General features: G+C 58.2%; 1 protein-coding gene across 10 annotated transcripts in view; it reads right to left on the reverse strand.

Moving 5' to 3' along the window:
- The window catches only part of Gse1 (Gse1 coiled-coil protein), a 365,720-nt gene that overhangs the window by 3,379 nt on the left and 336,850 nt on the right, over window positions 1-25,491 (reverse strand). For 7 of the 10 annotated variants that reach the window (XM_052166225.1, XM_052166235.1, XM_052166229.1 and 4 more), the window contains 13 exons: window positions 24,079-24,297; window positions 15,208-15,407; window positions 11,674-11,846; window positions 11,079-11,276; window positions 10,312-10,503; window positions 9,785-10,122; window positions 8,415-8,739; window positions 6,235-6,860; window positions 5,255-5,367; window positions 4,782-5,052; window positions 3,451-3,564; window positions 2,396-2,770; window positions 1,234-1,512 (listed from right to left, as the gene is read on the reverse strand). In XM_052166225.1, coding sequence (XP_052022185.1) covers window positions 1,234-1,512; window positions 2,396-2,770; window positions 3,451-3,564; window positions 4,782-5,052; window positions 5,255-5,367; window positions 6,235-6,860; window positions 8,415-8,739; window positions 9,785-10,122; window positions 10,312-10,503; window positions 11,079-11,276; window positions 11,674-11,846; window positions 15,208-15,407; window positions 24,079-24,297 — 3,423 coding nt within the window. The remainder of the gene's footprint in view (window positions 1-1,233; window positions 1,513-2,395; window positions 2,771-3,450; window positions 3,565-4,781; window positions 5,053-5,254; window positions 5,368-6,234; window positions 6,861-8,414; window positions 8,740-9,784; window positions 10,123-10,311; window positions 10,504-11,078; window positions 11,277-11,673; window positions 11,847-15,207; window positions 15,408-24,078; window positions 24,298-25,491) is intronic. The other 3 variants (XM_052166226.1, XM_052166233.1, XM_052166234.1) reach the window with 1 other exon arrangement.

Consider the following 25,491-nt stretch of genomic DNA (forward strand, 5'->3'; position numbering starts at 1 on the left):
ACGGCAGAAAAAGACCAGAGCATCCTTAATTGGCTGGATGTGTTTCAATGAGACACTACCAAACAGAGTGCTTCGGTTAACAAAACAGAACCGCAAGGACTGACAGTGAGACACCCGTCAACGGTGAAGCAATCAAAGCAGGAAAGGAAAGAGAGGAAGATAAACCTGACGGAGGAAACCTCGCCTACCATCTAAGTCCAGGTACCACTGACGAGGGCAGAGAGAGACTGGAGAAATACTGTTTCTGTTCTAATTCACATGGGGAGGGCTGTGCACAACCACATGAGAAAGCAACACTCGCGTCCGCTGTGGAGAGTGAGCCATAGGGGATGACGGGAAACCCTCGCAGGGCTGGACAAGATCCTGAAATTCACACAGTGAAGGACAAGCCAAAGTGAGCTGAGCTGCCTGCCACCGGGGCGCTGCTGCTGAGGACAGGTGTGTCCTCAGAATGCCGGGAACTACACAGGGAGGCGTCCTGTCCTGACGGCCTTCGAAAGACCCCCACACCCAGGAAGGGAGCATCACCACTCATTCATTCTATTTGGGATGCTCCTGGAGTCATTTCTGCAGGATAGAATCAGGTGTATAAGAGTGAACTGCAAATCCAAGAATCCCAAAATGTGGGAGAGGGGAGGGTGCCTTCTGAGGAACGGCAGGCAGAGTAGGTGCTCCTGCTCTGGCAGTCTCTGAGCCCGTCAGCTGGTACCTAGCACATGCCTACGATCTCAGCACTCTGGAGGAGCCCACAGTGAGACCCTGGATTCGCATGCAGTATTTATGGCTTTAGTAATTAATATGCCAACAAAGAAAGGTAAGGTGTGGGAGCGAGGAGGTGGCCGAGGGCACCCAGGGCCTGGGAATCGGGCCAGGGAGCAGTGTACAGTAAACAGGCGCCACCACCTCCCTCTAGGACTGTGTGGGAAGGCAGCAGAGCAAGGGATGTGTGGGCGTGCATCTCAGGCCTAGACAAAAACACCCAGAACCTTCAGTGTGGGCTCATAGCATGGTCATCAGGACTGGCCAGAGCTTAGCCATGTGTGGAAACCAGGCAACATTCTGCCACGCCCCACCCCAGCAGGGCTCGGAGCCAGTGTACAAAGTATACCACAGGTGTGCCCTGCAAGAAAAATCAATGCCTTAGCATGCTGACTCAAGCCGCCCTGGACCGGCAGACTAGCTCTAGAGAAGACGGATCGGATCCGACGAGTCCCCATCCGCACAAACCCCTACCTTCTATGTGTTCCTGGTAAGCTTCAAAGATCGCCTCAATCCCTTGCCACGGGCGCCTGGGGACTTCCTCAGCTTCCTCCTCGCTGTCCTCCTCGGTGTCCTCCTCAGAGTCCTGGTCCACCTCCTGCAGAGGCAGGCCCTTCCTCCCCATCAGGGGCTCCTGCTGTCCATTGTGCTGGGGCAAGGGAAGCCTGCTGGAGGACTGCAGCTCAGGAATGTTGTAGTGGACTGACGCGTCGACTTTGTGGTTCTGCTCTGCAGAGAGCAGAGCCGAGCTCCCTGGGGAGGGGAGGGGAAGAGAATAGGGGTCTTCAGGGGCAAGGGCTCAAACGGAAGTGACCCGTGGAGACAGGCGCCAGAGGTCTAGAACTTTGTAAGCACAGCCTGCTTCGAGAGGGCGCAGGTAATCCCTGAGCAGGGGCAGGGGTCGTGCCCTCCAACGGGAGGCGCTTCAGCTCTGCTGGGGGCCCCACCTGAACGCTGCCCAGGGATATGTCCCTTAGATGCCACCTGGAAGAGCCCCTCCACCCTCAGGAGCAGGGAGCAGATGGCCTCTGGCCAAAGCTCACAACCAGCGAGGCCCCCTGACTTCGCCCGATCGCTTTTCCTGCTCTGTTTCGTCTGGCTGGCCTGGAAGCTTCAGGAATGCAGCCTCTACCTCTAGTCAGCCATCCGAGCCTAGCTCTCGCTTTTGCTTCCTGGGCTCCAGCTGCAGTCAACTCAGTGACAAACACTGGGAGCTCAGCCTTCATAGCATGAAGCCCTCAGACAGACTGGGCATGGTTAGTCAATTTACGCATGCATGCACGCACACGCACTTCACCTGGGCGAGCAGGGCGGGAGAACCCGCTGTCCCTACATTCGCCAGGCCACTACAGTACCTTGGCAAAGAACCAGATCTCCAAGTGAGCCCATGCGGATCCTGGGAAAGCCACCGCTGTGGGCCGTACGTACACTGAGAACACTTGCTAACTGTCCCAAGTGCAGGCTTCCTGAGCAGGTACATAAGGTCCTGCCACAAGTCTGGAAGCGACTGAGGCTTGCATTACCCCCCTACCCCCTGTCACAGGCATTAAGCGTTAACTGGTGGTACTGTCGCAGTGTAAATGGCCTGTGTCACCCAGTGCTATACAACAGGTGACAGGGACACGTTGCCTGTTACCTTTATGCTTCTGCAGAGCCTTCTGTGTGGACTGCAGTACGGACTCGTGGAACTGATGTGCAAACTCTTCAGCCATGAAGGGCTCCCAAGGCTTGCTCTTCCCGTTGACGCTGTGGGACAACGGTACAGGGATGTCCTTGGGCGCAGCGCCCCGGAGGTAATGAAGCATACTCAGGCTCTTCTTGCCCCCAGGGGCCTCGCTCAGCCTGGCCTTCTCACCGCTGGGAGGAGCTGGCTCCTGGACTCGCAAGAGCTCCTGGGGCCGGAGCTGGTCCAGTCTCCCGGTCTCCGCGGCCTTTGGGACTTCTGACAAAGAGGCAGGGACTCCGGCCGGCTGATCTGTTGTCTCTAGAGGAGCCGGCTGCGTGGCTGGTTCTTTGAGAGACAGAAAATGAGGGGAACATTGTGAGTTGTGGAACAGGCACGCTCAGGACATTACTGATCTCTAGATTGTACATTTGCAGCCAGAGCCAGTGTGTGTACCCCTATGTCAACACTGTGCACGAGGTTAGAGCTTGAGGAGGGGCCTGGTTAGCAGCAAGTCCAACTGTGGAACAGTTACCAGGGGAACAGGTGAGGGGGAGAGAGAGAGAGAGACAGAGACAAGAGAGCAGAATGCTGAGAAGGCAGGAGGAACTTCATCCAGATGAGGGAGAGCAGGCGAGGACATGAGCTAACAAGAGGCTGGACCCCAAGGTGCAGCTTTCTTCACTGGAGAGCAGCAGAGAGGCAGAGAGAAAGCAGGTGCTGGAGACAGTCCGGAGAGCCCAGGCAGGGCCTTCAGCGGGCTTCCGACCCATCCTCTTGGGAAGTGATGGCTACAGCCTGCAGCTGACGGGTGGTACCACGGATGTCGGCTCCCTCCCCTGAACTTCACGCCCACCTTCCGGTTTGCACTGCGTCCTAAGGCTCTGCTCAGCCCAGATGGAGAGGGTTGGAGAGAAGCCCCGCTTCCAGCAGGTCAAGTTCACCGCGAGGACGAGACTTGGAGTGCCACCTCTAACCCTGTGGCCCACGCTACAGGACGCTGGCGGGTGGGGGTGTCCTTCCCTTACCACTCAGGGAGACGGTAGGACTGTCCCTCGATGAGTTTGTCACTGAGTCGGCTACCGCTGCGGACAGAGCTCTCTGTCTCATGGCACGAAGCATTTCAACAAGCCTCTCTCTGTCTGTGAGGAAAGCAGTCCGAGGTTAGCGGCACTCTGAGAGGGGAAGATGGGCGGGTCTGGCCACCATGGCTGGCAGGTACCAGCCTTCACACCACGAGGAACCGAAAGCCAGCACCCTGGCCAGTGCTGCAGACAGGAAGGAGCAGGTGACAGCGGCCGGCTGTGCCCGCTTGGCTCCACACAGCCACATCTTCGGCCATGAGCAGTGGCTGCCTGGGGTTTCCATGGTGACTTCCTTCTCAGCAGGTATCCTGAGCTGAAGACCAAGGATGGCCCCAACACAAGGGCAGAGACCAGAGAGGGCGCGTGCCCCCACCTACGGTCACAGCCATCTCGCACGACGGAGTGCAGACCCTACAAGTATTCCACGCCGCAGATGCCTAGTCAGTGACTCTTCCTGCCAACTCTGAAACTTAAGAGGCTTTGGTGCTGATGGTGTCCTTTAGACACAAAGCCAGGTGAAAAAAAAATCAGGCTCGCAAGCAACTAGGCACGTGTCCAGGGCCTTGTGCTGGCGGCCAGCCCGTCGGTAACCCTTGCATGAAAGGTGAGACCTCCACCACACTTGTTCAAAAGGAAAAAGAGACTGCCACCCTCAAAGAAGACTGTGAGACCAACCAAAGAGCAGGAGGCACCACTTTCCTGGGAGTCTTCCAGATGAGGCCAGTGCCCTTAAGGGGCCCAGGAGCACAGCTGTGAACACCAACGCCTCAGTCCAAGATGGCGTTGAGCCAATCACGGTAGCCTCAGCACGCCTTGGCCATGCTGTGTCTTCTATACTGTGGCTTCCAGTCCCAAGTCTCTTCTCCAACATGGCCCTAGGGTACCAGACTGATCTTGAAGCATCTTTTTGAGCAAGCTGTGCTTCCTATGTGGGCTTGGCCTCTACAGGCCACCCACAAGGTCACTGTCCAGGCCTGTTAGCATCAGAAACAGCTCAGTAGAGATCACTGGAGACCCCGAGAGGAAGGGCCTGTGGTACGCAAACCCTGAGCACACCCTCTCAACCCCCAGGAAGAGTCCTGCGAGCACTCTGACCAAGTGCAGGAGGATGGCAGGAGGGGCTGCACGTCACTCTTCACATCCCAAAAGGACATGTGCCAGAACAAACCGTGACAGAAACACCAAGGGACAAAAGCCTCCCAGAGCCCAACTCTGTAGCTCAGGCTACCCAGGAGCACCCTGTCCTCTATGCGCAGGCCAGAGCAAGGCCATACCTTTCCTCTTTTCTGCACTGATGTGCGTCAGGTTGAAGAAGGTCAGGAACTTCCTCTTCTCCTCAAAGTTAGGGCTGTTGTTCATGTCGTCGGGGCTGTAGCGCGTGGACAGAGCCAGCCTGGGGGAAGGCGTCTGTCGCTTGCACTGCACAGCAGGTGGTGACGGGCTTCTCTCCCTCAGCATCCGCCTCCGCTTCCGGCGCTTCTGTGCCACCAGCTCCTCCTTCTGCTGCTGGGTGGTCAAGCCAAAAAGTTGCAAGAACTCTAGCTTCTAGATTGGGAAAGAGAACAAACGAGTGTGAAGCCCCTGTTAACGTCACATGGTGCTGTCACTGCCCCGGGCATCCCGCGGTCTATGCAGTCTAACTTGGAGCAGGGGTAATGGCTGAAAGTGTCTGGAAGCCAAGAGGTAGGTCCAAAACGGGAACCAACTAACTACCCAGCCAGCCCAGAATCGAGGGGAGACCTGTTACCTCAGACGACGTGTCCAGTTTGAGGGGCGGCTGCTGAGCCACGCAGCGGAGGTGTGCCCTGACCTCCTCCTCATCGCTCTCGTCATAGGAGTCGTCGAGGTCGTAGTAGTACCCTGAGAGCAGAAATGGGTGCATTGAGCCGGGCTCCAAACCCAGGGTGCTCCCTGGACACGTGCACCTGGGAGCATGGGAGTGGGACCACGGGGCCGGGCCTGCAGGCGCCTGTGAGGACCCCTGCTCCTTCCCATCTGCCTGGACAGCTACGGGGAGCTGGGGACTCACTCTAGGCTCAGAGCAGAGCATTCCTGACAAAGGCCCGGCGGTGTCCACAGCTTTGTCAACATGCTGCCCCCGCTCTGACCCTCATGGGCAGGCAGCTAAAAAAACCCACAGAGCCCCCATTCCTTTTCAAGGGGAACTGATAGAAAAGCCCCAGCCAGGCCCTAAAACCAGTGTGACCAGCACTCCAGAAGAGGAGCTAAGAGGCGAGCTGGGTGTGACGTCAGACAGGCCATATCAGTAGGAGGAGCCAAGCCCGACCTGAGGCGGTCACCCCAGCAGGCAGGTGCTGTGTCTACAGCCCCTGCTGGCTCTCCTGATCTAGGACCTTAGGGAGCTGCGCCCTCTACTTTTGAGCCCAATTCCGGGCAGTGTCAGCTGCTGTCCCTCTGTTAAGGTCACACTATCAATATTTAGTGACACCTGACCAGCCTCCGCCCATCACCTATCAATAATAACATGTCTGCAGCACTGTCTTGGCAGGCAGGCAGGCCATGACTTCTATTTTGGGATAATCTGTCTCGAAGGACAGACACGGGGTCCTATAGGTGTGGGGTTCAGAAGTCCGACTGCTATCTGAAACCAGTCTTTAAACACTGCACTGGCAGTTACAGTGGGAGACGAGAGGCTGCCACCACAGCCTCCTGTCCTGACGAACGCCCCATTCCCAGGAAGGTTGGGGCCCACGCAGGAGGCCAGACCTTTCTCCTGAGCCTCGCGCCGCCGTCGCTCCTCCAGGTCCAGTTTGCTGACCAGCCGCCGTCGCTGCTGAAGAAACTCGTCATAGATGTACGCTGGGTCAGGGCCCCTCGCCGCGGGCTGGCAGAAAGGCGAGCCTGGCTTCAGAGGCCCACTGAGCTCCCCGAAGGGCGTGGCCTGGGAAACAGAGGGCCGCTGCGGGCCCAAGATGGTCTGTGTTGACTTCTCAAGTTCAGTGAGGAAAGGCCCAGGTCCATGGGCAAAGGTCTGCGGCTCCAGACTCCCCGCCTCCCGTGGCGGCGGCGGTGGCAGCGGTGGCGGCTGGTACTTGTCTAGCGGTGTGGCCTCCCGCTTCCGGGGCTCCTCTGCCTTCTCCGAGCAGTAAACTCGCTCCACTTTCACCAGTGGCACGGCGGCCTGGCGGCTGGGCTCAAACGCAGGCGGGTGGCTGTGCAGAGGGTGGCTCTCGGCCCGCCGCGACTCCAGGGCATTGTCCATCAGAGACACTGGGTTCCAGAGAGCAGTGGGGACGGTGTGGTGCTGGGGCTTGGGTGAGATGAGGGGCGGTGGGCCACCAAAGTGCTGTGGGGGGTCACGGCTGCCCTGGTCATGCCGGTTTGGCCCTGGCCTAGAGAGAATATACCAAGACATCGGTTTTGGAAGCAGACCTGCCTACCAGCCTCCCACAGAATGGACGCCCAGGCTGAGTTAGCACCAGACTGCCTGTAGGTATAAACTCTGGGGAGAGGCCTTCATCCTGCCTATCCTGAGGAGAGCGGTCTCCTCCTAGAGATGAAGCTCTGATATCACACAGGGTGGGGGCTGTGCTGCTGTCCCCAGTGGTTCCTGCCAGAGCTCCAGCTAAAGGACTTTCTTTCAGCTTGCCTCACCAGAGGTACAGAAAGCTTCCTCCAGCCCACTCTATGCTGCCCAGTTCGGCCCAGGCAGGAGGCACATCTGCAACCCGCTTTTTGCAATAGCCTATTATTGAGATCCACAACTGGCCAAAAGAGAGAGAGGACAGGTGACCTTTAGGGTCCCAGCCCTGACGGGTCGGTCCGTCTACAGCGCAACCCCACACTCAGGAAGCCTGTCAAAGCCAGCGAACCAGATTCCTCTGGTAGGCAGTGTCATCTAGGTGCGACAGGGAAGCTGCCACCTAAACAAGATGTGTATATTGACAACACTAGTGGGCACGCCAGCACGGGAAGAGCTGGAGACAGAGGTGAGAGGAAGGAACCTCCAGGGACGAGCAACCCGGTAAACTACCAAATCCCAAGTGGTCAGCCCTAACCACAAGGACACAAGAACAACACACAAGTGGCTCAGGAGGCTGCGCGCACGCATGTGTGCGCTCTATAGATGTATATTATGTATGTGCTATATATACGTAGCATATATATGTCATATATACATACACACTTTAATTACAGAAGAAGTTATGAACTTGGAGGCACAGGAGGAGCTGGGGGGAGGGGAGTGGGAAACCCCAAGACACTACTTGTAAAACTCAAAAACTTAGGGGGGAAAAAAGCAGTTTTATGGGCATTGCTAATATTTAGACTCATGCTGCCCAAGGGCAAGGTCTGGAGGAGGGACCCAATGGGCCACTGCCAGGCTCCTAGGGTCTTCGCGGTCTGACTGACTCAAGTGCCATTTAACACAGCTGCCAAGGCGGCCCCGCACTCCTGCAGGGAGAGCACAGTGTTTAGCTCCCCTCAGGTTCAGCAAGGGATAAACAATCACACCACATGCAACAGGTCCCAGCCTGGTGTGCACGGCCCCACCCCGCTTTGCACCCTGTCCCAGTGGCAGTGAGTACGACCAGGCTGAGGTGGGAGGGAGTCCGAGTGGTTGGCAGAGGAGTCACAGGACTCGGGCTTGACACGAACCTTATGTTCAACACAGAATGTTTAACATTAACTCAGAGTGGCCTCCCTCCAGCTGTGCGGGTGTGGATGGGCAGGGATGGGCACCTGGGTGCGTGCAGTGAGTGCTCTTCTCAGGCTGGAGGAGAGGCTCCTGTGTACCAATCAGCACAGGCTGAGGGCTGGAGCAGTACAGAAGATGCAGCAGGCCGTGTGGACCAATAGCAGGGGAAAGGAGGATGGACGGACGGACAAACTGACAGACATTTGCACCAGCATCATTTGCCTCACGTGAGGCCCCACCCAGGACCCACCTGGCGCTCTCGGGCCTGTGTTCCGCCTCTGTGGGCACCGGGGCCCGGCTCAGGTCTAGATGCTGCTCTAGGACCTGCTGCCGGAACTCGGACACCTGGGACTGGCGGTCTTCCTTCTCCTGCCGCAGGCGCCGCTGCCTCGCCAGCCACTTCTCCTCCTCATTGGTGCGCTGGATCAGCAGGGCCGTGGCAGCGCTGCTTCCCGGCAGCGAGAAGATGCCATGACTGGAGATGAGGCTGGGCACTGTGTGGTGTGGGGCAGGCACTGGGTGCAGAGGGTGCTGCACAGGCTTGGGCGCCTGCAGGCCCAAGTCCTTCAGCTTCTCTGTGGGAGGAAACACTGTCACCGCGGGATGCCAGCACCCTCACCCCAGACGCAGCCCAGGACTGAAGGAGGAGGTCTTGTAGAACTTTTAGGAAACGTGTCTCATTTGTGGAGAGAGGAGACATGGTGTATGTGGCCAGCTCAGAAGTTATATGTTTTGTTTTATTTACTTTATATGTGAGTACACTGTAGCTGTCTTCAGACACACCAGCAGAGGGCATCAGATCCCATTACAGATGGTTGTGAGCCACCATGTAGTTGCTGGGATTTGAACTCAGGACCTCTGGAAGAGCAGCCAGTGCTCTTAACAGCTGAGGCATCTCTGCAGTCCCCTTAGCTTAAAATTGTTTTTTAAAAATTTATTTATTATATGTAAGTACACTATGGCTGTCTTCAGACACTCCAGAAGAGGGAGTCAGATCTCACTAGAGATGGTTGTGAGGCACCATGTGGTTGCTGGGATTTGAACTCAGGACCTTTGGAAGAGCAGTCAGTGCTCTTAACTGCTGAGCTGTCTCTCCAACCCCAGTTATGTGTTTTTCAGGACTCATGGGGGTCAGTTGTTAAAACAGCCATCTAAGCAGCTCAACTACATAGATTTTCATGAAATAAATCATGGTCAGAACAAGATCGGGATGGCTCATGCTTGTGTTCCCAATGCTTGGGGAGGCGGGCTGACATAGGACCAGTGCTAGGAATCTGAGGTATGCCTGAATCCCAGGCTAGCCTTGGCTTTAGAATTCTGACACAAAACAAAAGGTCTGATCTGGGGTATCTCAGGGGTGGCGCACTGGCCTAAGGTGTGACTCTGGTGTCCACCATCACCACAAAGGACGAAAACCAACCAACGCTCCACCCGCAGTGACAGCAGTCCCCCCCAGTGTCTTGACCAGTTACTCTTTCATTGGGGGACTGTGTGTGTGTGTGTGTGGCCCGCAGGATCCTGTATCCACTCAGGGTGTCACAGCCCACCTCTCCCCGGCCTCGCCAGCACTGGGACGGACCCCCACCCCCAGGGCAGGCGCAGGCCTTTCAGCTCGGGTACCTGCTCGGGTCGGAGTGAGCTGCTCGGAGGGCTTGGGCCGCTCCTCGGCGGTGTGGCCCCGGAGCGCATGCAGCTCGGCCACGGGCAGGAAGGCGGGCTCCAGGGCCTTGGTGGACAGCAGCTCCTTCTCCCTGGCCCGCTGCTCGCGCTGGCGCTCCAGCTCCCGCTCCTTCTCCCGCTCTCGCTCGCGCTCCCGCTCGCGCTCCAGCTCCTTCTCCCGCTCCTTCTCCCGCTGCTCCCGTTCCCGCTCCTTCTCCCGCTCACGGTCGGCCTCCCGCTCGCGTTCCCGCTCGCGTTCCCGCTCCCTCTCCCGCCGCAGCTCCTCGTCCATCTGCAACCTGGGGAGGGGACAAGCAGAGGGCAGGGCGCTAAGGGATGTGCGGGAGGGGCAGGTCCACGCCCCAGCTCAAAGTGGGCGGCCATATGCAAGACTTTCCATCTCTCAACCGCACCCCCCATCCCCGAGCCAGGCCCTGCTGAGGGCCCGCAGCATGCGACTGTCCTCCCCTCCATGAGACACAGCTTACCGCTCCGCACTGAGGCTGGACATCCGCTCTGAGTGCAGGGCCGCCAGGGACGAGTGGGAGAGCTCGGGAGGGTAGCGCACACCCGAGAGATGTAGGTGCATGGCCGACGGGTGCAGCGGAGGCAGGGAACCGGGGGTGGGGATGGGGTAGAATGGAGACCTTAAGGCTGACAGGCAGTAGGAGTCATCCATCCTGCGGAGAGAGGTAGGACGGGTGTGTGCCCAGGCAGGAGCCACACGCAGTAAGCTTGCCCAGCAGAAGCCAGGCCCCGAGGTGAATCCCTAGTGCTGCAGGAAAATGGCCGAGATCCCGGCAGGTGAGCGAGCTTCTCCACGAGGCGAGTCTGCTGCTCACGCAGGCTCAGCACGGCAGCGGCTGCACGCCAAGGCAGCCCATGGCCAGAGGCCACAAGGAACTGACCGCCTGGGCTGCAGAAAGAGACCTCTGGTGTGACCCACTGTCGGGCTAGGAGCTTCTAAAGGAAGAGGGCGTGGTCTGGCTCTCTCCAGGGTCTCCAGCGCACTGTCCGGGTACCGTCAGGACGGAGCTGGGGAAGGCTATATGGGACGGACCAGGTCTCCCCTGAGTCCAAGCCCTGGGAATCACCTGCCCTGAGAGGGTCATCTTGCTGAGAATAGATCAGCACGCAGACTGTGTGTGTTTGTGTGATGCCTCACCTGAAGGCTGGGTGGGGAATGGGTGTGTGTGTGTGTGTGTGTGTGAGAGAGAGAGAGAGAGAGACAGAGAGACAGAGAGAGAGGTCTCACCTGAAGGCCGGGTGGGGGAACGGGTGTGGGGCCAGGTAGCTGGGATGGTAGTAGGCTGCAGCGGTGGCTGGGTCCAGGCCAAGGGGAGGCAAGGAGGACATGCGCAGGTCCTCAGCGGTGTGGTAGGGCCGGAAGCTCCTCAGGTAGTCCTCAGTCACCGTGCTGGGGGGGACCACATGGTGCACAGGCCGCTGGAGGCTATAGGAGGGAAGCAGGTGAGCAGAGCTAACACGCCACGCTCCCTCCGCGGCGCCAGGCCGGCCCTGCCACCCCACCCACCTCATCAGGCTCAGGTCCTGCCTCTCAGTGAGGTATAGCCTGGCACGAAGCCCAGATTGCACAGATGGGAAGCTGCCTGCCTCTCAGGCCTACCTGCCCCTCAAGGTCCCCAGACCCAGAGAATGTGCCCAAACACGGTTAGGATGGGCGATCTAAGTCTCGGTGTGGGGTGGGCCGCAAGCTTGGATGGGGCCAAGGGCCTCAGGGCAGATCAGGCCACAGAGGCTAATGGCCTCTATCTACCTCAGCTGGCGCAAACTCTCAGGCCTGTCTGGAGCCCAGTCCGTGCCCTCCCGGATCCCAGCCTGTCACTTACTTGAGTGGCTGGAAGCGGGAGTCCTGTACCACCGAGCCGGGGGAGAGGCCAAAGGGGTAGGGGGTGCTGAGCAGGTGGGAGGGGATGGCGGGGCCCGCTGCCTTCTCCTGGGCTAGAGGCGGCTCTACCAGCAGCCGCTCCCGACCACTGCTGCCACCTCGGGAGCCAGAGTCCTGTGGGAAGAAGACACTGAGGCAGGTTGTGGGGAGCCAGCCCAGTCCTCAGAGAGGCCTGTGTTAAGCTCATATTCTAGAAACATCCTCCCCGTGATTTGCATAAAATAAGTATTTAGGGAGAAAGCCTCCCATGAGCAGATCTGGTCCACGGTCTACCAGGGCCTGGCTCAGTTCTCAGAGGAACTCAGCAATGCCCGGGAAGTCTTAAAACCCCAGACTGCCAAATCCTAAGATAAGGCATCTGAGAGGCTCTGCAGGACACGAACTCCCACTTCCTATAGGTCAGAGTCAGGACATACACACCCTGGGGACCTGCACCTCACGACAGAGCTTCCCCCACGATTCCAGCAGTGCCACAGCTATCTGGACACTGCTAACAGTTGGCATGGACCCAAGCGGGGACACCCTTACATGTAGTCTTTGGGACCCCAGGAGAGGCTCCCTTCAGGCATGAAGTGAGAGGTGGCAGTAGGGCAGGGCTGGGGCCTGGGGCCCAGGGGGAATCCCGCCTCACAGACATGAGCTGAACCCATGGTGTGACAGAAAGGCACATGGTAGCCAGCATAGTAATAACATTGACTGTCCCTGGAGATAAGCCTGCCAGCCCTTCCTGGTGTCTTGGGGGTGTCCCCCCAGGTCAGCTAACGCTACTGAAGCACACGTAAGCCCTGAGGGAGGGGGTGTCACTGCTGTGCCGCCACTTAACCCCGTGTGCGCAGGAGAGGACACAGTTCCACAGTACCTCCCTGCCTCCGTTCTCATAGAGCCTACCACAAGCCCTCGCGCTCCCCGCAGACAGACAGCCACGATTAATTGAGGGAGACAGGCTGCTGATTGAATTTTTAATGAGCGGCAACATCTGTTTCCTTCCCTGGGTGCAGCAGCAGGCTGTCTCGGTTCCCTTGTGGGGTCCTCACGGGTTCATGACCTCTGACCTGCCCTCCGTAGGAGGAGCATTCACACAGTATCATAACGGGGGAGGGGCGCACACATCCCACCTACACCAGGACGAACAAGATTAGAAAAATAGCCACCAGGCCACTGGAGGGTGGAGGTGGGGCACCCACTCACTCCACAGGCCTATGGCCTCTCTAACTAGAGCCTTGGCTAAACTTGGGCCAGAAACCAGGGCAAGAGGTCATCTGTAGACTAGGGTGTGACCAGGAAAGGAAAGGTCCCGGAGTGATGGCTGCCCCAAGGCACCCCCTCCTGGCAGCCACTGTGGCGGCGGACAAGATATGTCTGCAGAGCAGCAGCCAGAGGCACAGCTGCAGCCATGGAAGGCAGCGGCTGAAGGAGGGAACTGTCATTCTCCAGCGATTAGAGCACGGTCTCCACAGATGGGCAAGTGACCGTGCTGGTTAGCTTCACAACACACCGCTCTGCCTCTCTCACGTGGCTTTCACTGCCTGATCACCCTGAGAAGGACCCTGGAGCCACCTCCCTCTTGACTCCCCACAGTGGATGCGGCCTCCAGAGGCCCCTAGTGACTCATGGCCACACTACAGGGAGAGCACATCCTCCCCACCCCCGCCTCTCCTGGAAAGGATTAAACTCTCTGCTGAGCTCTGAACAGCATCCTCTCATCCACTGTGCTTGTCGGCCTCCCTGGTGGCGGGCGGGCGGGCGAGCAGGTCTCGTTAACCGCAGTGTGAACTGCTGGAGTGGAGCCATCACGGCCCTTCACAGGGTTACTAGATGTTTCTGAGGTAGTAAGCATCCTCTGAGGAGAGTGACAGGCCCTGGGCAGAGGAGTCACAAGGCAGAGGCACTTGGAACCTCCTAGTTCTCCAAGGGGACATGCATGAATGAGGTGTCTTGGACCTGGGCCAGGGGCTCTAGTCAGCGGAAGCTCCAGGCCCAAGGCAGGAACAGGAAGTGACCTCCCACAAGCTTCTCTCTCTCTCTCTCTCTCTCTCTCTCTCTCTCTGGAGCAAAGCCAGAGCCAGCCAGTCACCGGGCAAGCTGGTTGTCCAGGGAAGGGAAGCTATATGGGGGTTTATGTCAGCTGACTCATTGTCTGAGATCAAAGTTGAGCTCTGGGAGGAGTCCACAGACAGGAGATGGTGGCGGCAACTTCTCTGACTTCTCTTAAGCCACGACAGGGTGGGTCTAGGCTGCTCTGAGGGCTGAGGTTCTACGACAGAATGACAGAATCGCATAGACAGGCTTCCCAGGGTAAGTGTGACGTCAGCCACAGGAGGAATGTGCCCCCAGTCAGGAGCCCGATAGCTGCTCCAAGCACCTTACTGGGGACCAGGGACACCCATCAGACTGGCAGAGCAGAAGAAGCTCACGCCCTGGCCTGGCCTGGCCTGGCCTGGCCCAGCAGGGGAGAGGCGCTCTCCTCCCCTTCCCCCTCGTCTTTGTGGTTTAATTAGTACTTCCTAGCAGTACAAACCCTCTGGGAATGGGGCTGGAGAATCCAGGGAAAGCCACAGCTGACAGCGGTTCTTAATTAGCAAGCCCCCCCCCCCCAGGCGCCAGGCTGTGGGAGGCCCAGCAGTGCGGAGGCTCTGGGCACTGACTCCTCCGTGGCAGTTAGGGTACGGCCAGCCGGAGGCTGCTGACACAGGACCCCCTAGTGCTGGGATCAGTTAGCCTACAGTCCCTCGTACTCCTCCAAAGCAGTGATAGCCGGAGACCCAAGGCTCAGATACCACCTCAGACACTTTATGGTGGTGTCTGTCTCGACAGGGTGCCTCTGGGTCAATTTGTCTTTGTAGACCCCTAAAGAAGTGATTACCATCTAAGCCACCAGAGGACATAAGATACCATCTAAAGGTAAAGGGGCAGTCCTTGGAAGGAGGGCATCAGTCCCTCCCCTTCCCTCCCCAGGCTTAGGGAGGCTAACCTCCTAAACCAAGCAAATGTGTCTGTGGTACTGTCACAAACCTGAAGTATAGATTACCTTAATCCTAGCAACTTCCACTACTGGGTGTGTATCAAGCCTACCACGCAGAGGACCAGGGTGAGAGGTCAACCTTGCCACCAGCCTCAAGCTCTCTCACTTTTTTTTTTTCTGAGACAGGGTTTCTCTGTGTAGCCCTGGCTGTCCTGGAACTCAACTCTGTAGACCAGGCTGGCCTCGAACTCAGAAATCCGCCTGCCTCTGCCTCCCAGAGTGCTGGGATTACAGGTGTGCACCGCCACCACCACCACCACCACCACCACCTCCTCCCGGCTTCAACCTCAAGTTCTCAACAGAGCTGTGGACAGAAAACTGCCTGCAGGGACGGACGGATGCGCGCGCACGCGCACGCACACGCACACACGCACACGCACACGCACACGCACACACACGTCCCCATTACCCCCACCGCGCCCACATATCACATCTCTGGGCGACATCACTTACCTGGCGGCTCTCGCTTCTCCAGACTCCATTGACGGTTTTGGTGGGGGCGATAGTGACCACCGGGGGAGTGCTGGGGACACTGTGACCCCCAGGGGGGACGATGATGGGGCCCATGGGCACTCGCTTGGGCGTACTAGCTGGAGAACTATGGTTGGTGGCTGGAGAGGACACAGGGGACGACTCGTTACTCAGTGAGGACCCTGCAGAAAGAGAACACAGAGAAGCTCAGGGGCTGTGCGTGTCACCGCCGCCCACCGTGCCCACCTGTCGGCCATTCCAGAACGTTCGCTCACTGGGAGCAAGGCCCTAGAGCAGCCAGGCTGCGCAGGACCCACAGCCGTTCGCTGGCCTTCCCTTGTTCCCTCTCAGGCCCACGTGGAGGTAGACAGCTCTTTTTACACTTAAAAATCTGAGATGTCATTCACTCTTTTAAACCCATGTCAATGTACCTCAGTGTATCCGCCATATTGAGTTGAGTACTACGATACCCAGAACAGCCCCATCATCTCAGGAAGAAGCAAAGTGCTCCCCTTCCCAACCACCCCCAGCAGCAAAAGGGAAAGGCAGGTGGGGGGGTGGGGGTGGGGATAGCTTAGTTCTTGGGGTGTCAGTTCCAATAGGACTCAGTAGTCAGGGTGATCTGTCACTCACACACGGCCCCCTCTTTCCCTGGACAATCCCGCTGCCACCCGCGGAAGCATGGCACCGGCGACCACCTCTCAGGGCCCGACCTCGGCAATCAGGCCGGCTGGAGCCTAGTGAAGGAGCTCTGGGTTCTTAAATGGGCAACAGGACCAGGTTGCTGCCTGCACCCTGAGAACTCTGTAGTCCCAAGCAGGCAGAGCCAGCCAGTGTGAACCCAGCCCAGTGCCTGTCAGTCAGAAGCAGAGCAGCAACACAGGAAGGAGAGCAGCTAGACTTAGAGACGCACCGGCTCGGGAGGCCAGCTCCCAAGATCTGACGCAGGCAGCCTACAGGTTGGGGCAGCCAGGCCTGGGGACTGACTGAGAACCTTGGCACGGGTGAGTGGTCATTCTCGAGCCAGGGAGGGCCTGGCATCCTACACCTCCCTTGATACAGTAGGAGGGTACCCCCTCTGTGCAGCTGAGAAAAGCCACCCCCTAGGCCTACAATGCCAGTCCCTGTATGTGTCCAAAAGTAAGGGCTCTTGTCAACCAAACACCCCTGAGAAAGTCCATGCTGTCTCATGTGAAGCACGCCCACAGCCATGGCTCCACCAAGTCCCAGCCCTCCCTATTCTATACTGGAATGCCCCCACAAGGCCCTCAGCCACATTCATTGGAGGACACAAGGAACAGAAAGAGCCGAGCTCATACTGTGGGAAACAATCTCCTCACTCAGAGACAGTACCTCAGAGGGTGGAACACGGTTACGGGGGGCAGAAAGGCAGGGGCCTTTCAGACAGGGTCTTACTCTTCAGTCCAAGCTGGCCCAGAACTGACAATCAGGTTGTCTCCATCCACGCCAGGCTAAAAATTCAATCACTTTCAAATTATTTTTAGGAATCCTCCATCGCCTAAAACAGCAATCTGTTCGGGTGTGCCGCGGTCCGTCCCAGGAGAGCACCACGGTACGTTGCGCACGTCTAATATGCTATCGATTTCTGTGTGCGGAAATCTGTGTGTGCAGGTGCACACGTGCAAGCGTGCTTGCAGAGGCCAAACTACAACCTTGGGTGCAGTCCTCTGGGCACTGCTTGCTGTTTCTAACACAGGCTCTCCCCCAAACTGGAGCGCAAGTCAGGCTAGACGGAATGACCAGGGAGCGCTAAGGTCATAGTGTCCTCACTTCCTTGGCGTGAGATTGGGACTGGAAGACACCATGCCTGCCTTTCAAACAGGTGTGTTCCAGGGCTCACACTCAGGTCCTCAAGCAGTTTACCGCCTGAATCCTCTCCCTGGCAACTCCTGCCCGCTCCGCCCCTTCTTTTGAGATAGGATCTCACTCTGGAGCCCAGCCTGGTTTGGACTCATAGCAATCCTCCTGCCTTAGCCTTTTGAACCCTGGGATGAAAGGCAGAGCCACTTCAGCAGAGCTGGTTCCCACTCAATCACCACCATCAACTTGGGGACGCATTTATAACCCTCGGCCATGTCTGCTTCGTCCCGGAGACCCAGCAGCTCGAGTGTGCAGCTCCGCAGGCGCTGGGCATTCCCTACCCCCCTAAGCTGAGTCGGGTTTCCCATACCAGAACTCCATCCATACCTCAGAGTTGCTGACCTTCACTGAGAGGGACAGGTCACCAATCTTCAGCCAACGGACAGTTACCCGGCCCTACCTGACAGCTACTGTGAACAGTCGCTCCTCACATGGCACAGATACTAACACAAGGGCAAGGAATGTGCTAGCTGCACAGAGGACCATAAACAGCACTTACACACACACACACACACACACACACACACACACACACAGAAGGCCACCACAGCTAAAGCAGAGGCTGTCTCCCACACTATCCCGGTGCCTGCAGACGATGGACCACCACTGAGTGCTCTGGGCCCCGCTGAGATAGGTAGCGGAAATGACCGTCCTCAGGGAGGATCAGATGACGCCTCAGGTCAGTAAACAGGGACCTCCTAGCTCCTCTGTACCCTCGTCTGTATGAGGGGCGATGGGTGATCCCAAGACAGACAGACAGCTCAGCCGGCGCCACCCTGCTGCTTCCTGTGCTAGCATAGCCTGGTCCAGCAAGGAAGTAGTGCGGGGCAGGCAGGCTCTGATGTGGGGCTGGCTCAGAGAGGATGAGGCTGGCCATGGACAATTAGCAGCCTAATCCCAGCTGAGGTGGAAGGCCGAGGCCAGCGCTCAGCAGCGAGAGCCTTGGGATCAATACCTCACAAGGCGCTGCCAATTAGCGAGGCTGGCGCCTGGCTCCCAGCCCTAGCCTCTCTCGCTGTGCTGCCTGAGCAGGCAGGTCCGCCATCGCTGTAATTAACTGAAGCTATTCAGCAGGAGTGGTGGGAGTGGGTCAGAGAGCTGGGGCCAGGCTGCAGATGAAGAGGCGGAGGGTGCCTGCGTCCCCTCCGCTGACTGACCCCACAGATGAGGCCGAGGCCGAGGCACCATGGGCAGCCTGTGTTATTAGGAGCCCAGATCCCCAGAGGCAAGAGCTTGGGCTGCGTTAGCTAGCTAGTGTAGACATGAACAGAACCAGATAGCGGCTGCACACCACCTGTGTGGCCTCTTTTCCTGAATGTGTGTGCGTGCGTGATTTCAAGTGCTTTCCTTCACTGCTTTCCCTGGATTTACTGAATCTCTCTCTGAACCTGGAGCGTCCCCAGGGGTCCTTCCATCTCTGCCTCCTACACAGGTTCTAGAGATCGGAACTCAGGTCTGGACATCTGCACACAGGCACTCTTATCTCATGGCCCTGCTGGGAGAAGGGGTCCCGCATCTCAGCGGCCGCCCCTCTCACCCCCGCAGACTCGAGCGACTCCCACCAGTTAGTTGTGCGTGGAGGCGGGTGTCACGGAACAAGAAGCAGCAAATCCAACCAACACTACGTCCTAACTGCTGCCGGTAACACGAGTGCTGGCAGCGAAGGACCCAGGACCAAGGGCAGAGTGGCAGGCACCAGGTAGGGAAGGCCTCGGGAGCCCCAGGGTGCCCCACAGACAGCCAGGCGTGTGTGTGTGTGTGTGTGTGTGTGTGTGTGTGTGTGTGTGTGTGAGAGAGAGAGAGAGAGAGAGAGAGAGAGAGAGAGAGAGAGAGAGCGCCAGCCCCATAGGAGGCATCGGCCACAATACTCAGCTTTGAGGAGACAGTCAAACGGAACCAACCACAGGGTTCCCCTGCTCCGCCCGCAGGTCTTCATGCACAGAGGCTGGGTGGCCTCAGTGTCCGTCTGTGAGGGAAGGGGGCTGGCAGCGGCGGTGCCATTAAACCCTAGTCGGCAGTCAGGAAGGGGCTGTGATTTGAGAGGAACTAACTTTCCAGGGCAAAGGAGACTGACCACGGCACCAGTCCTAAGAACTGAGGCTGGCAGGAGCCAGCGAGGACCCCTGGGTTGGGCTCTGCTCCCCTGCCAGCATGTTAGGATACTGTGAAGATCGTGGGGAGGGACCATTTCCCTGATGCCCATACATCCTGCTCACCTCCTGTCACCTCCAGGCCGCCAGCTGTGGCTCTGAACTCTTTTGGTGCTCCCCACCCCCCCTTTCCTGGTCTCTCCTGCACAAGAGCTAGCCCTGCCGCTCACACCTGAGCCACAGGCAGATGGGGCTCCAGACACCCGCGGAGCGCCTCCACCTTGCCAGCCACAGACTGACAGGCAGGCGGGCAGGCATGCCAGGCAGGCCATTTGTTTGGTTGTTTTCTTTGAAAGAGGCAGAGATTTCCAAGGAGATGCACACAGGGTGTGCCTAGGCCCGCCCCCCAGCCTACCCTGCCTGTAGCAGACATGCAGGCAGGTGGGGGCTGCTCAGACTCAAGCACAGAGGGGTGGTCCCCAGCCTCTGCCTCTCACAGGCTGGGGATGGGCTTCATCCACCACCCATGGTAACTTGATGCTCCTTGATCACAGGCAAGGCGGCAAAAACTTCCAAAAAGCTCAGAGCACAGGGGTGGGGGTGGGGGGTGTCTAATCAGAAGCTTAACCACTGTAAGCTACCCTTGTCCCTACAGGTGACAAAGTGGCTCTTTCCCCATGGGCTTCTTGGGAAACAGGGGGGCCCAAGGCCCCAGGTGTACTGGAACTGAGGGTACACACAGCTCTGGTGCTGTGTGGGCCTCCCCACGATCAGCCAGGGACATGTGGGCTCCCGTCGCAGCCCCACCCCCTCGGCAGACGGCACCAGGGCCCCATGGGAGATGAGCAGATTGCCACACAGCTTGGGCCCAGCCTGGCACCCAGCTTCATCTCTCACAGGTGGGGGCTGTGGTGGGGGGCGCGACAGCTCGCTCTCACAGAGGCCAGGGAGCCGTTGCTCTGAGGACGGTCTATGGGGCCAGGCTGGTGGCTTGAGACATGGCTCCGGATAAGTTCCCAGAGGATCGCAACACCCTTTACCCAAAGTAACTTAACAAGTCTACTGAACACTCTGGGAACCCATGCCCTTCAAGGCAGCTGGGCCAATGTCACAGAGACACGGAAACCCCCTATAGATCGGCATGACAGACAGGGCTGGTAGGAGCGCCCAACACCCGCCAAGCTGGGCTCACACACAGGGAAAGATGGAATCCGTGCTTAAGGGCCTGTGGGGGAGGGGCAGTGCCACTCTGAGGAAAGGATGGGTCCCATCCTACACAGCTGAGAAGCTGGAGCTGCAGTGTTTCCCCTCATGGACGGAGACAGCTTCAGGACAGCTGAGCAGCCTGCGGACATTAGTCAGAGTCCACAGTCATGGGCGCGGCTTAAGAAGCCAGGGCAGGATAGACCCAGGAGTCCAGCCTGGAGTCCACAGCCCGATGCTCTTTCCAGAAACCAGCGTAGAGGCCAGGGTGCTCCCTCTGCCCTCCGTCCTCCGGGAAAGCCCACACACAGCGCCACAGGGAGACTACAGTGGACCAGCAGCTGACTAGGCTTGGCCAGACTGGGACCGCAGCAGTGGGGACCCACAATGACCGAATTGATCCCCCACCCCGGGTGTTCCCGGAGTTCGAGGACTCGGAGGTGGGATATAGGCAGGGCAATGGCGGTGGGGACAATTGGGGAGCCCCAGAGATAGCACTTGGAAAGGCAGTCATGGGGGCCGCACTTAGTCACGTGATCGGAGTCCGTTCTGTATGCTATCGCTAGATCAACAGACTACCAAAGACGGTCTGCTGGCCCTGGGCAGAGGCAGAGGCTCAGAGTCAAGGCAACCCAACATCTCCTGGCAAAACCTTGGCCTTGCCTTCACTTGAAGACTTAGGCTACAACCCCCCAGCCCCCTGTGGCCCATCCAGGTGTGACGGAGCCCACAGGCTGGGACACCCCCATGGGGCCCACAGAGGTCTTGGGAGGGCCCAGCTTCTCTTGTCTCTCCCTCTGCCTTTCTCTCAGGGCAGAGCAAATGAGACGGCATGCTGAGTGCGTCGCCTGGATTGAATTTTTAAACTGCACCCCTGAGACACGATGAAGAGACATATCGGTCGCAGAAGCCTAGGCGAGCCCGGTCGGATAGCTAAAAATACAACTGTTTCTAGGAAGGGTGGCAGAAGCGGAGCCTCAGGGATGGAGGGGACACAGAGCAAGGCGTGACAGTGGCAGTTCTGGGGGATACTCCACCTTCCCTCCAGAGCCACGTTCCGCTGCAGGAGCGGGCTGAGAGCCACCACGGGCTCTAAGGAGCACGGCAGCTCAGGCGCCTGTCCTGTGGGGGGCCTCAGAACACAAGCCTGGAATTGCCTAAGATGTCTGTCCTTGATTTTCAGGCCTAGCTTCCTCTCCCAGTGACACAGACAGAGGCTGGAGTGAAGGGCCACAGCGAGAGAGACACCAGGTGCTGGACCCATCCAGGGTGCCTGTCCCACCTGCCTCCCCATGTGACTGGCACGGGAAGGATGCATGGTCTGCACAGTGGGTCAAAGAATGGAATAGCAAGGCGGGGGACCATGCGGAGGGGCTGGGGCCAGAAAGGGGGTGACAAAACATGTTCTGGAGCCAGGCGGTGGTGGCGCACGCCTGTAATCCCAGCACTTGGGAGGCAGAGGCAGGCGGATTTCTGAGTTTGAGGCCAGCCTGGTCTACAGAGTGAGTTCCAGGGCTACACAGAGAAACCCTGTCTCGGAAAGCAACAAGAGAGGAGAGTCAGACAGGAGGTTAGCTGCAAAGGCTGAGCGGGGCGGGTTATCCAGCTCAGGGGTAGCCCTTGGTGAGCTGGGTATGTCGCAGGGTGTGCCCATCATCCAATGATCAGAAATTCAAGGTCACCCTCAGCTTCACACAGTTCCAGGCTAACCTGGGCTGCAAGACACCCAATCCTAAGAAAATATTTAACCCGGGTGGTAGTGGCACATGACTTTACTCCTGGGACTCCGCGTGGGGTGGGGGGCAGCAGAGGCAGGTGGATCTCTTATTGTGAGGCCAGCCTGGTCTACAGAGTGAGATCTAGAGCAGCCAGGGCTACACAGAGAAGCCCTCTTGAAAAACAAACAAACAAACAAACAAACAAACAAACAAACAAACACTCCTCCCCCCAATTTCAGGTATGGTTTGTGGAGTGAGGTATTTTGGGAACACCTGCTTATCAGCAAGAGTTCCAATAAACTGGCAACCCACAGCCCGTGGGGCAACTCCAGCTCTCCACGGCTCTCAAGCCTCCTGCACCATACTGGTATTTCACGAACACGAAGGCTTCCTCTTTGCAGGGCCACTTGCTTGAAATTTCCAACTGTCCAAGTTCTCTCAAAAGTTTTCAACAGCTAGAAGTCGCAGGGGACAGGAAGATCCACTACCCCAATCCTGGTCTCACAACGCGACCCCTCTGAGAGGTAGCTTTAGTGTCTGCACAACTATCCCAGCAACACCAGGTCCAAACTGAGGTGATAAAGAATCACTACCAGTCTTGGCGACACAGACGAGAACCTGAAGACTAGTGGGGTAGGCCTCAACCTCACTATGCTGCCAAGAAACTTAGTTTCTAGTAAAGCAGCAGACGAGGAGGGCCCAGGCCCAGCTGGACACCAGTGTCAGGATGTCCCAGGGTCCCCAAGCTACCCTGTATCCACAGACACTAAGCATCCCAAGCCTGAGGTCCCCACCTGCACACGGGAAAGACGCAGGCACAAGCCGGTGCACAGGAGCCTTAGCCAGCAGCACTGCCAGCCCCTGCCTCCATGTCCTGGAGTGGCACAAAGTTCCTGGGCATCAGATGCCCAGGTCACAGCCAAGAAGCAACAGGCGCGGTGGATAATGCACCTGTTGTTCCCTGTTGGCTGCGTTTCCATTCACTGAGGCCCGTGGCCTCTGGTACTTGGCCTGACCAGTTGGCCCCAGGATTCTGCTGGGGACAATGGGAGAGCCCAGGATGGCAGGGGTGGGCAGACCAGCTTCTTAGAACCTCAGGGTCACCAGAACCTGGCCAGAACCAAGGTAGGCTGGCTCAGTGTGGTCCTCCGCTGGGTGGACAAAGACTACCCTCTCTCCTGGGCCGGCACCCTCAGGGTCCGTTCCGTCACACCCTCACCTCTGCCAGCAACCAGGGTAGAGAACTCTGGGAAATCAGGAAATCTTGGTCTACTCATCCAGAATGGTCTTCCATCCCTCCCCAAGTCTGAGCGTAAGCAAAGCCACCGATGGCTCCTGCACAACCCCAGGGCTCAGGGCCTTTGGGACAAAGCAGATGGCTCCTGTTTTCCATACGTTGGCCACCTGCCTCTCGGGGCAGTGAGTCCAGGAGTTGCCAGAATCCTCACGTGTCCAGGCATACACCAACCCATCTGTGCTGTTCATCGGTAGTTCCTGACCAGCATGGGCATCACAGGACCCAAGAAGTGTCCAAAGCCAGAGCCAAAGGGGACCTAAGGGAACCTTGTGCCAACAAGACCGAACTCAGAGACAGCCAGCCTTTGCCCAAAGCTCAGGAGGCTTCAGAAGGCAAATTTCCGGTCCCACAAGCATCCCCAAAGGCAAGTCCACTTGCCCACCAATGAGCTTCTACAGTAGCCATTGAAGCTGTGGAGGGCAGAGGCGGGCAGAGAGGAAGGCACAGTGAAGCAGGGTGCAGGGCTGGGGTCAGATGTCAGGGGTCAGGGCCTGAGGTACGAATGACAGCTGCACCCAGGGCCAGCTCTGCCTGGCTGTAGTGGGGGAAGGGAGACTCAGGTACACCACAGGCTGCAGACGGCTGTCTCCTGTGGCCACGCCAGCCAGAGAGATGCATGGTGGGCAGGGGACATCCCACCAGCTAGTGGCCTGGTGCCTCTTACCTCTGGGCTCCTCTGCCTGTTTGGCGAGCTTGCGCAGTGCGGCGGCAAAGCTGGAGGATGGAGCGGCCTGGGCCGACAGCGCACTGCTGGTGGCCGGGCTACCGGTGGGCACCAGGGCGCCATTGAGTGGCGAGGGGGTGAGGGGGTTGACGGTGGCAGTGGTCCTGGTCGCCGTGGAAAGCATCCCTATGGAAGGGGACTTGGGCTCATGGCTCATGCCTGAAACAGGAAAAGAAGAACCAGTGTCACCCAGAGAGCAGAGCGCCAGCGCCACAGCACTGCGGCGGCATGCAGCGAGAGCCAGGGGCCGCGAGAGCGGAGCACAGCCAGTGTTGCGGACGGCGGACCCACCCATCTCCAGTCCCACTGGCTCCACGGGTCTGAAGGCACCCCACTGAAGCTCGACACTGGCTTCCCCAGAGCCAGGCCTATGGGGTACCCCAACGCACCATATGCAGGGCCTCACCAGACCCGAGAGACGAGGCAGGGGCTGGAACAACTGCTAAGACAAAGAAAGCAGTGACATCTCCAACAGCATCGGGAGGCCGGCTCAACAACTGCTTCACAGCACCGAGAAGGAAACCAAAGTCTGTCTGTGGGATCCACGCTTGCCCAGCGCCTAAATCTCTCTCAGGCCGGGTCCAGTTTCCTCCTCATTCTCCTCATCGCCAATCTCCCCCACGTGGGAGGGGCGGATACGGTTCACTGCAGGCCCTGGTGAAGCCCTTCCCTAGGTGCCAGGGCCTGAAGACACTTCAGAATGAAATCTGCCTTCCAAACCACTTTGTAACCTGGACATACTGGTGTTTCCCTCAGAGGGAAAACAGTGCTCAGGAAAGGGTTTCAGAAAGGAAAAAGAACCTCCCACTTCTCTCCTTCAGCTTTTCCAGTCCCCATCCGGTACCGAGCTGCTTCCCGCCATCTGTGGAAGAGGCCCGACTTCACAGAAGCAGTACCACAGAGTAATTTTTCACGAATATCCCTATTTTCCACTCGCTCCCGCTTCCTCCATATGGGTGTCCCCAAAGGGCCTTCACCCCTTGTTCTGTTCAGGGGTCGGTGTCCTTGGACTCATTCCACAGATATGAGTGGGTAGGCCCAGCACAAGGGTGGGTCAGAAGGCCACCAGGACAGAGGCTTCAGAAGGTCAGTGAGGCTGTGCAAAGAGCAAGGGGCGTCACCCGGGAAGCAAAGGAGTCCCAGAGCGAGCAGGCTGCTTCCAGGTGTGGCCACGTCCTGTGGTGCCTGGGTTGTGTCCTGAAGCAGCAGGCTGCTGAGCCGAGAAGCTGACCTGTGTCCATACCAGGCCCTCTCTGTAGAGGGGATCGGGTAGCTGTGACATCCTGGGGACACCTCCCAAGATCTAATCAGGGGTTCTCAACCCGCGGTCCTCCAGACGTCTTTGGAAGGTTG

The sequence above is a fragment of the Apodemus sylvaticus genome, chromosome 21 (assembly GCF_947179515.1).
Source record: "Apodemus sylvaticus chromosome 21, mApoSyl1.1, whole genome shotgun sequence".
NCBI classification, from domain to species: domain Eukaryota; kingdom Metazoa; phylum Chordata; class Mammalia; order Rodentia; family Muridae; genus Apodemus; species Apodemus sylvaticus.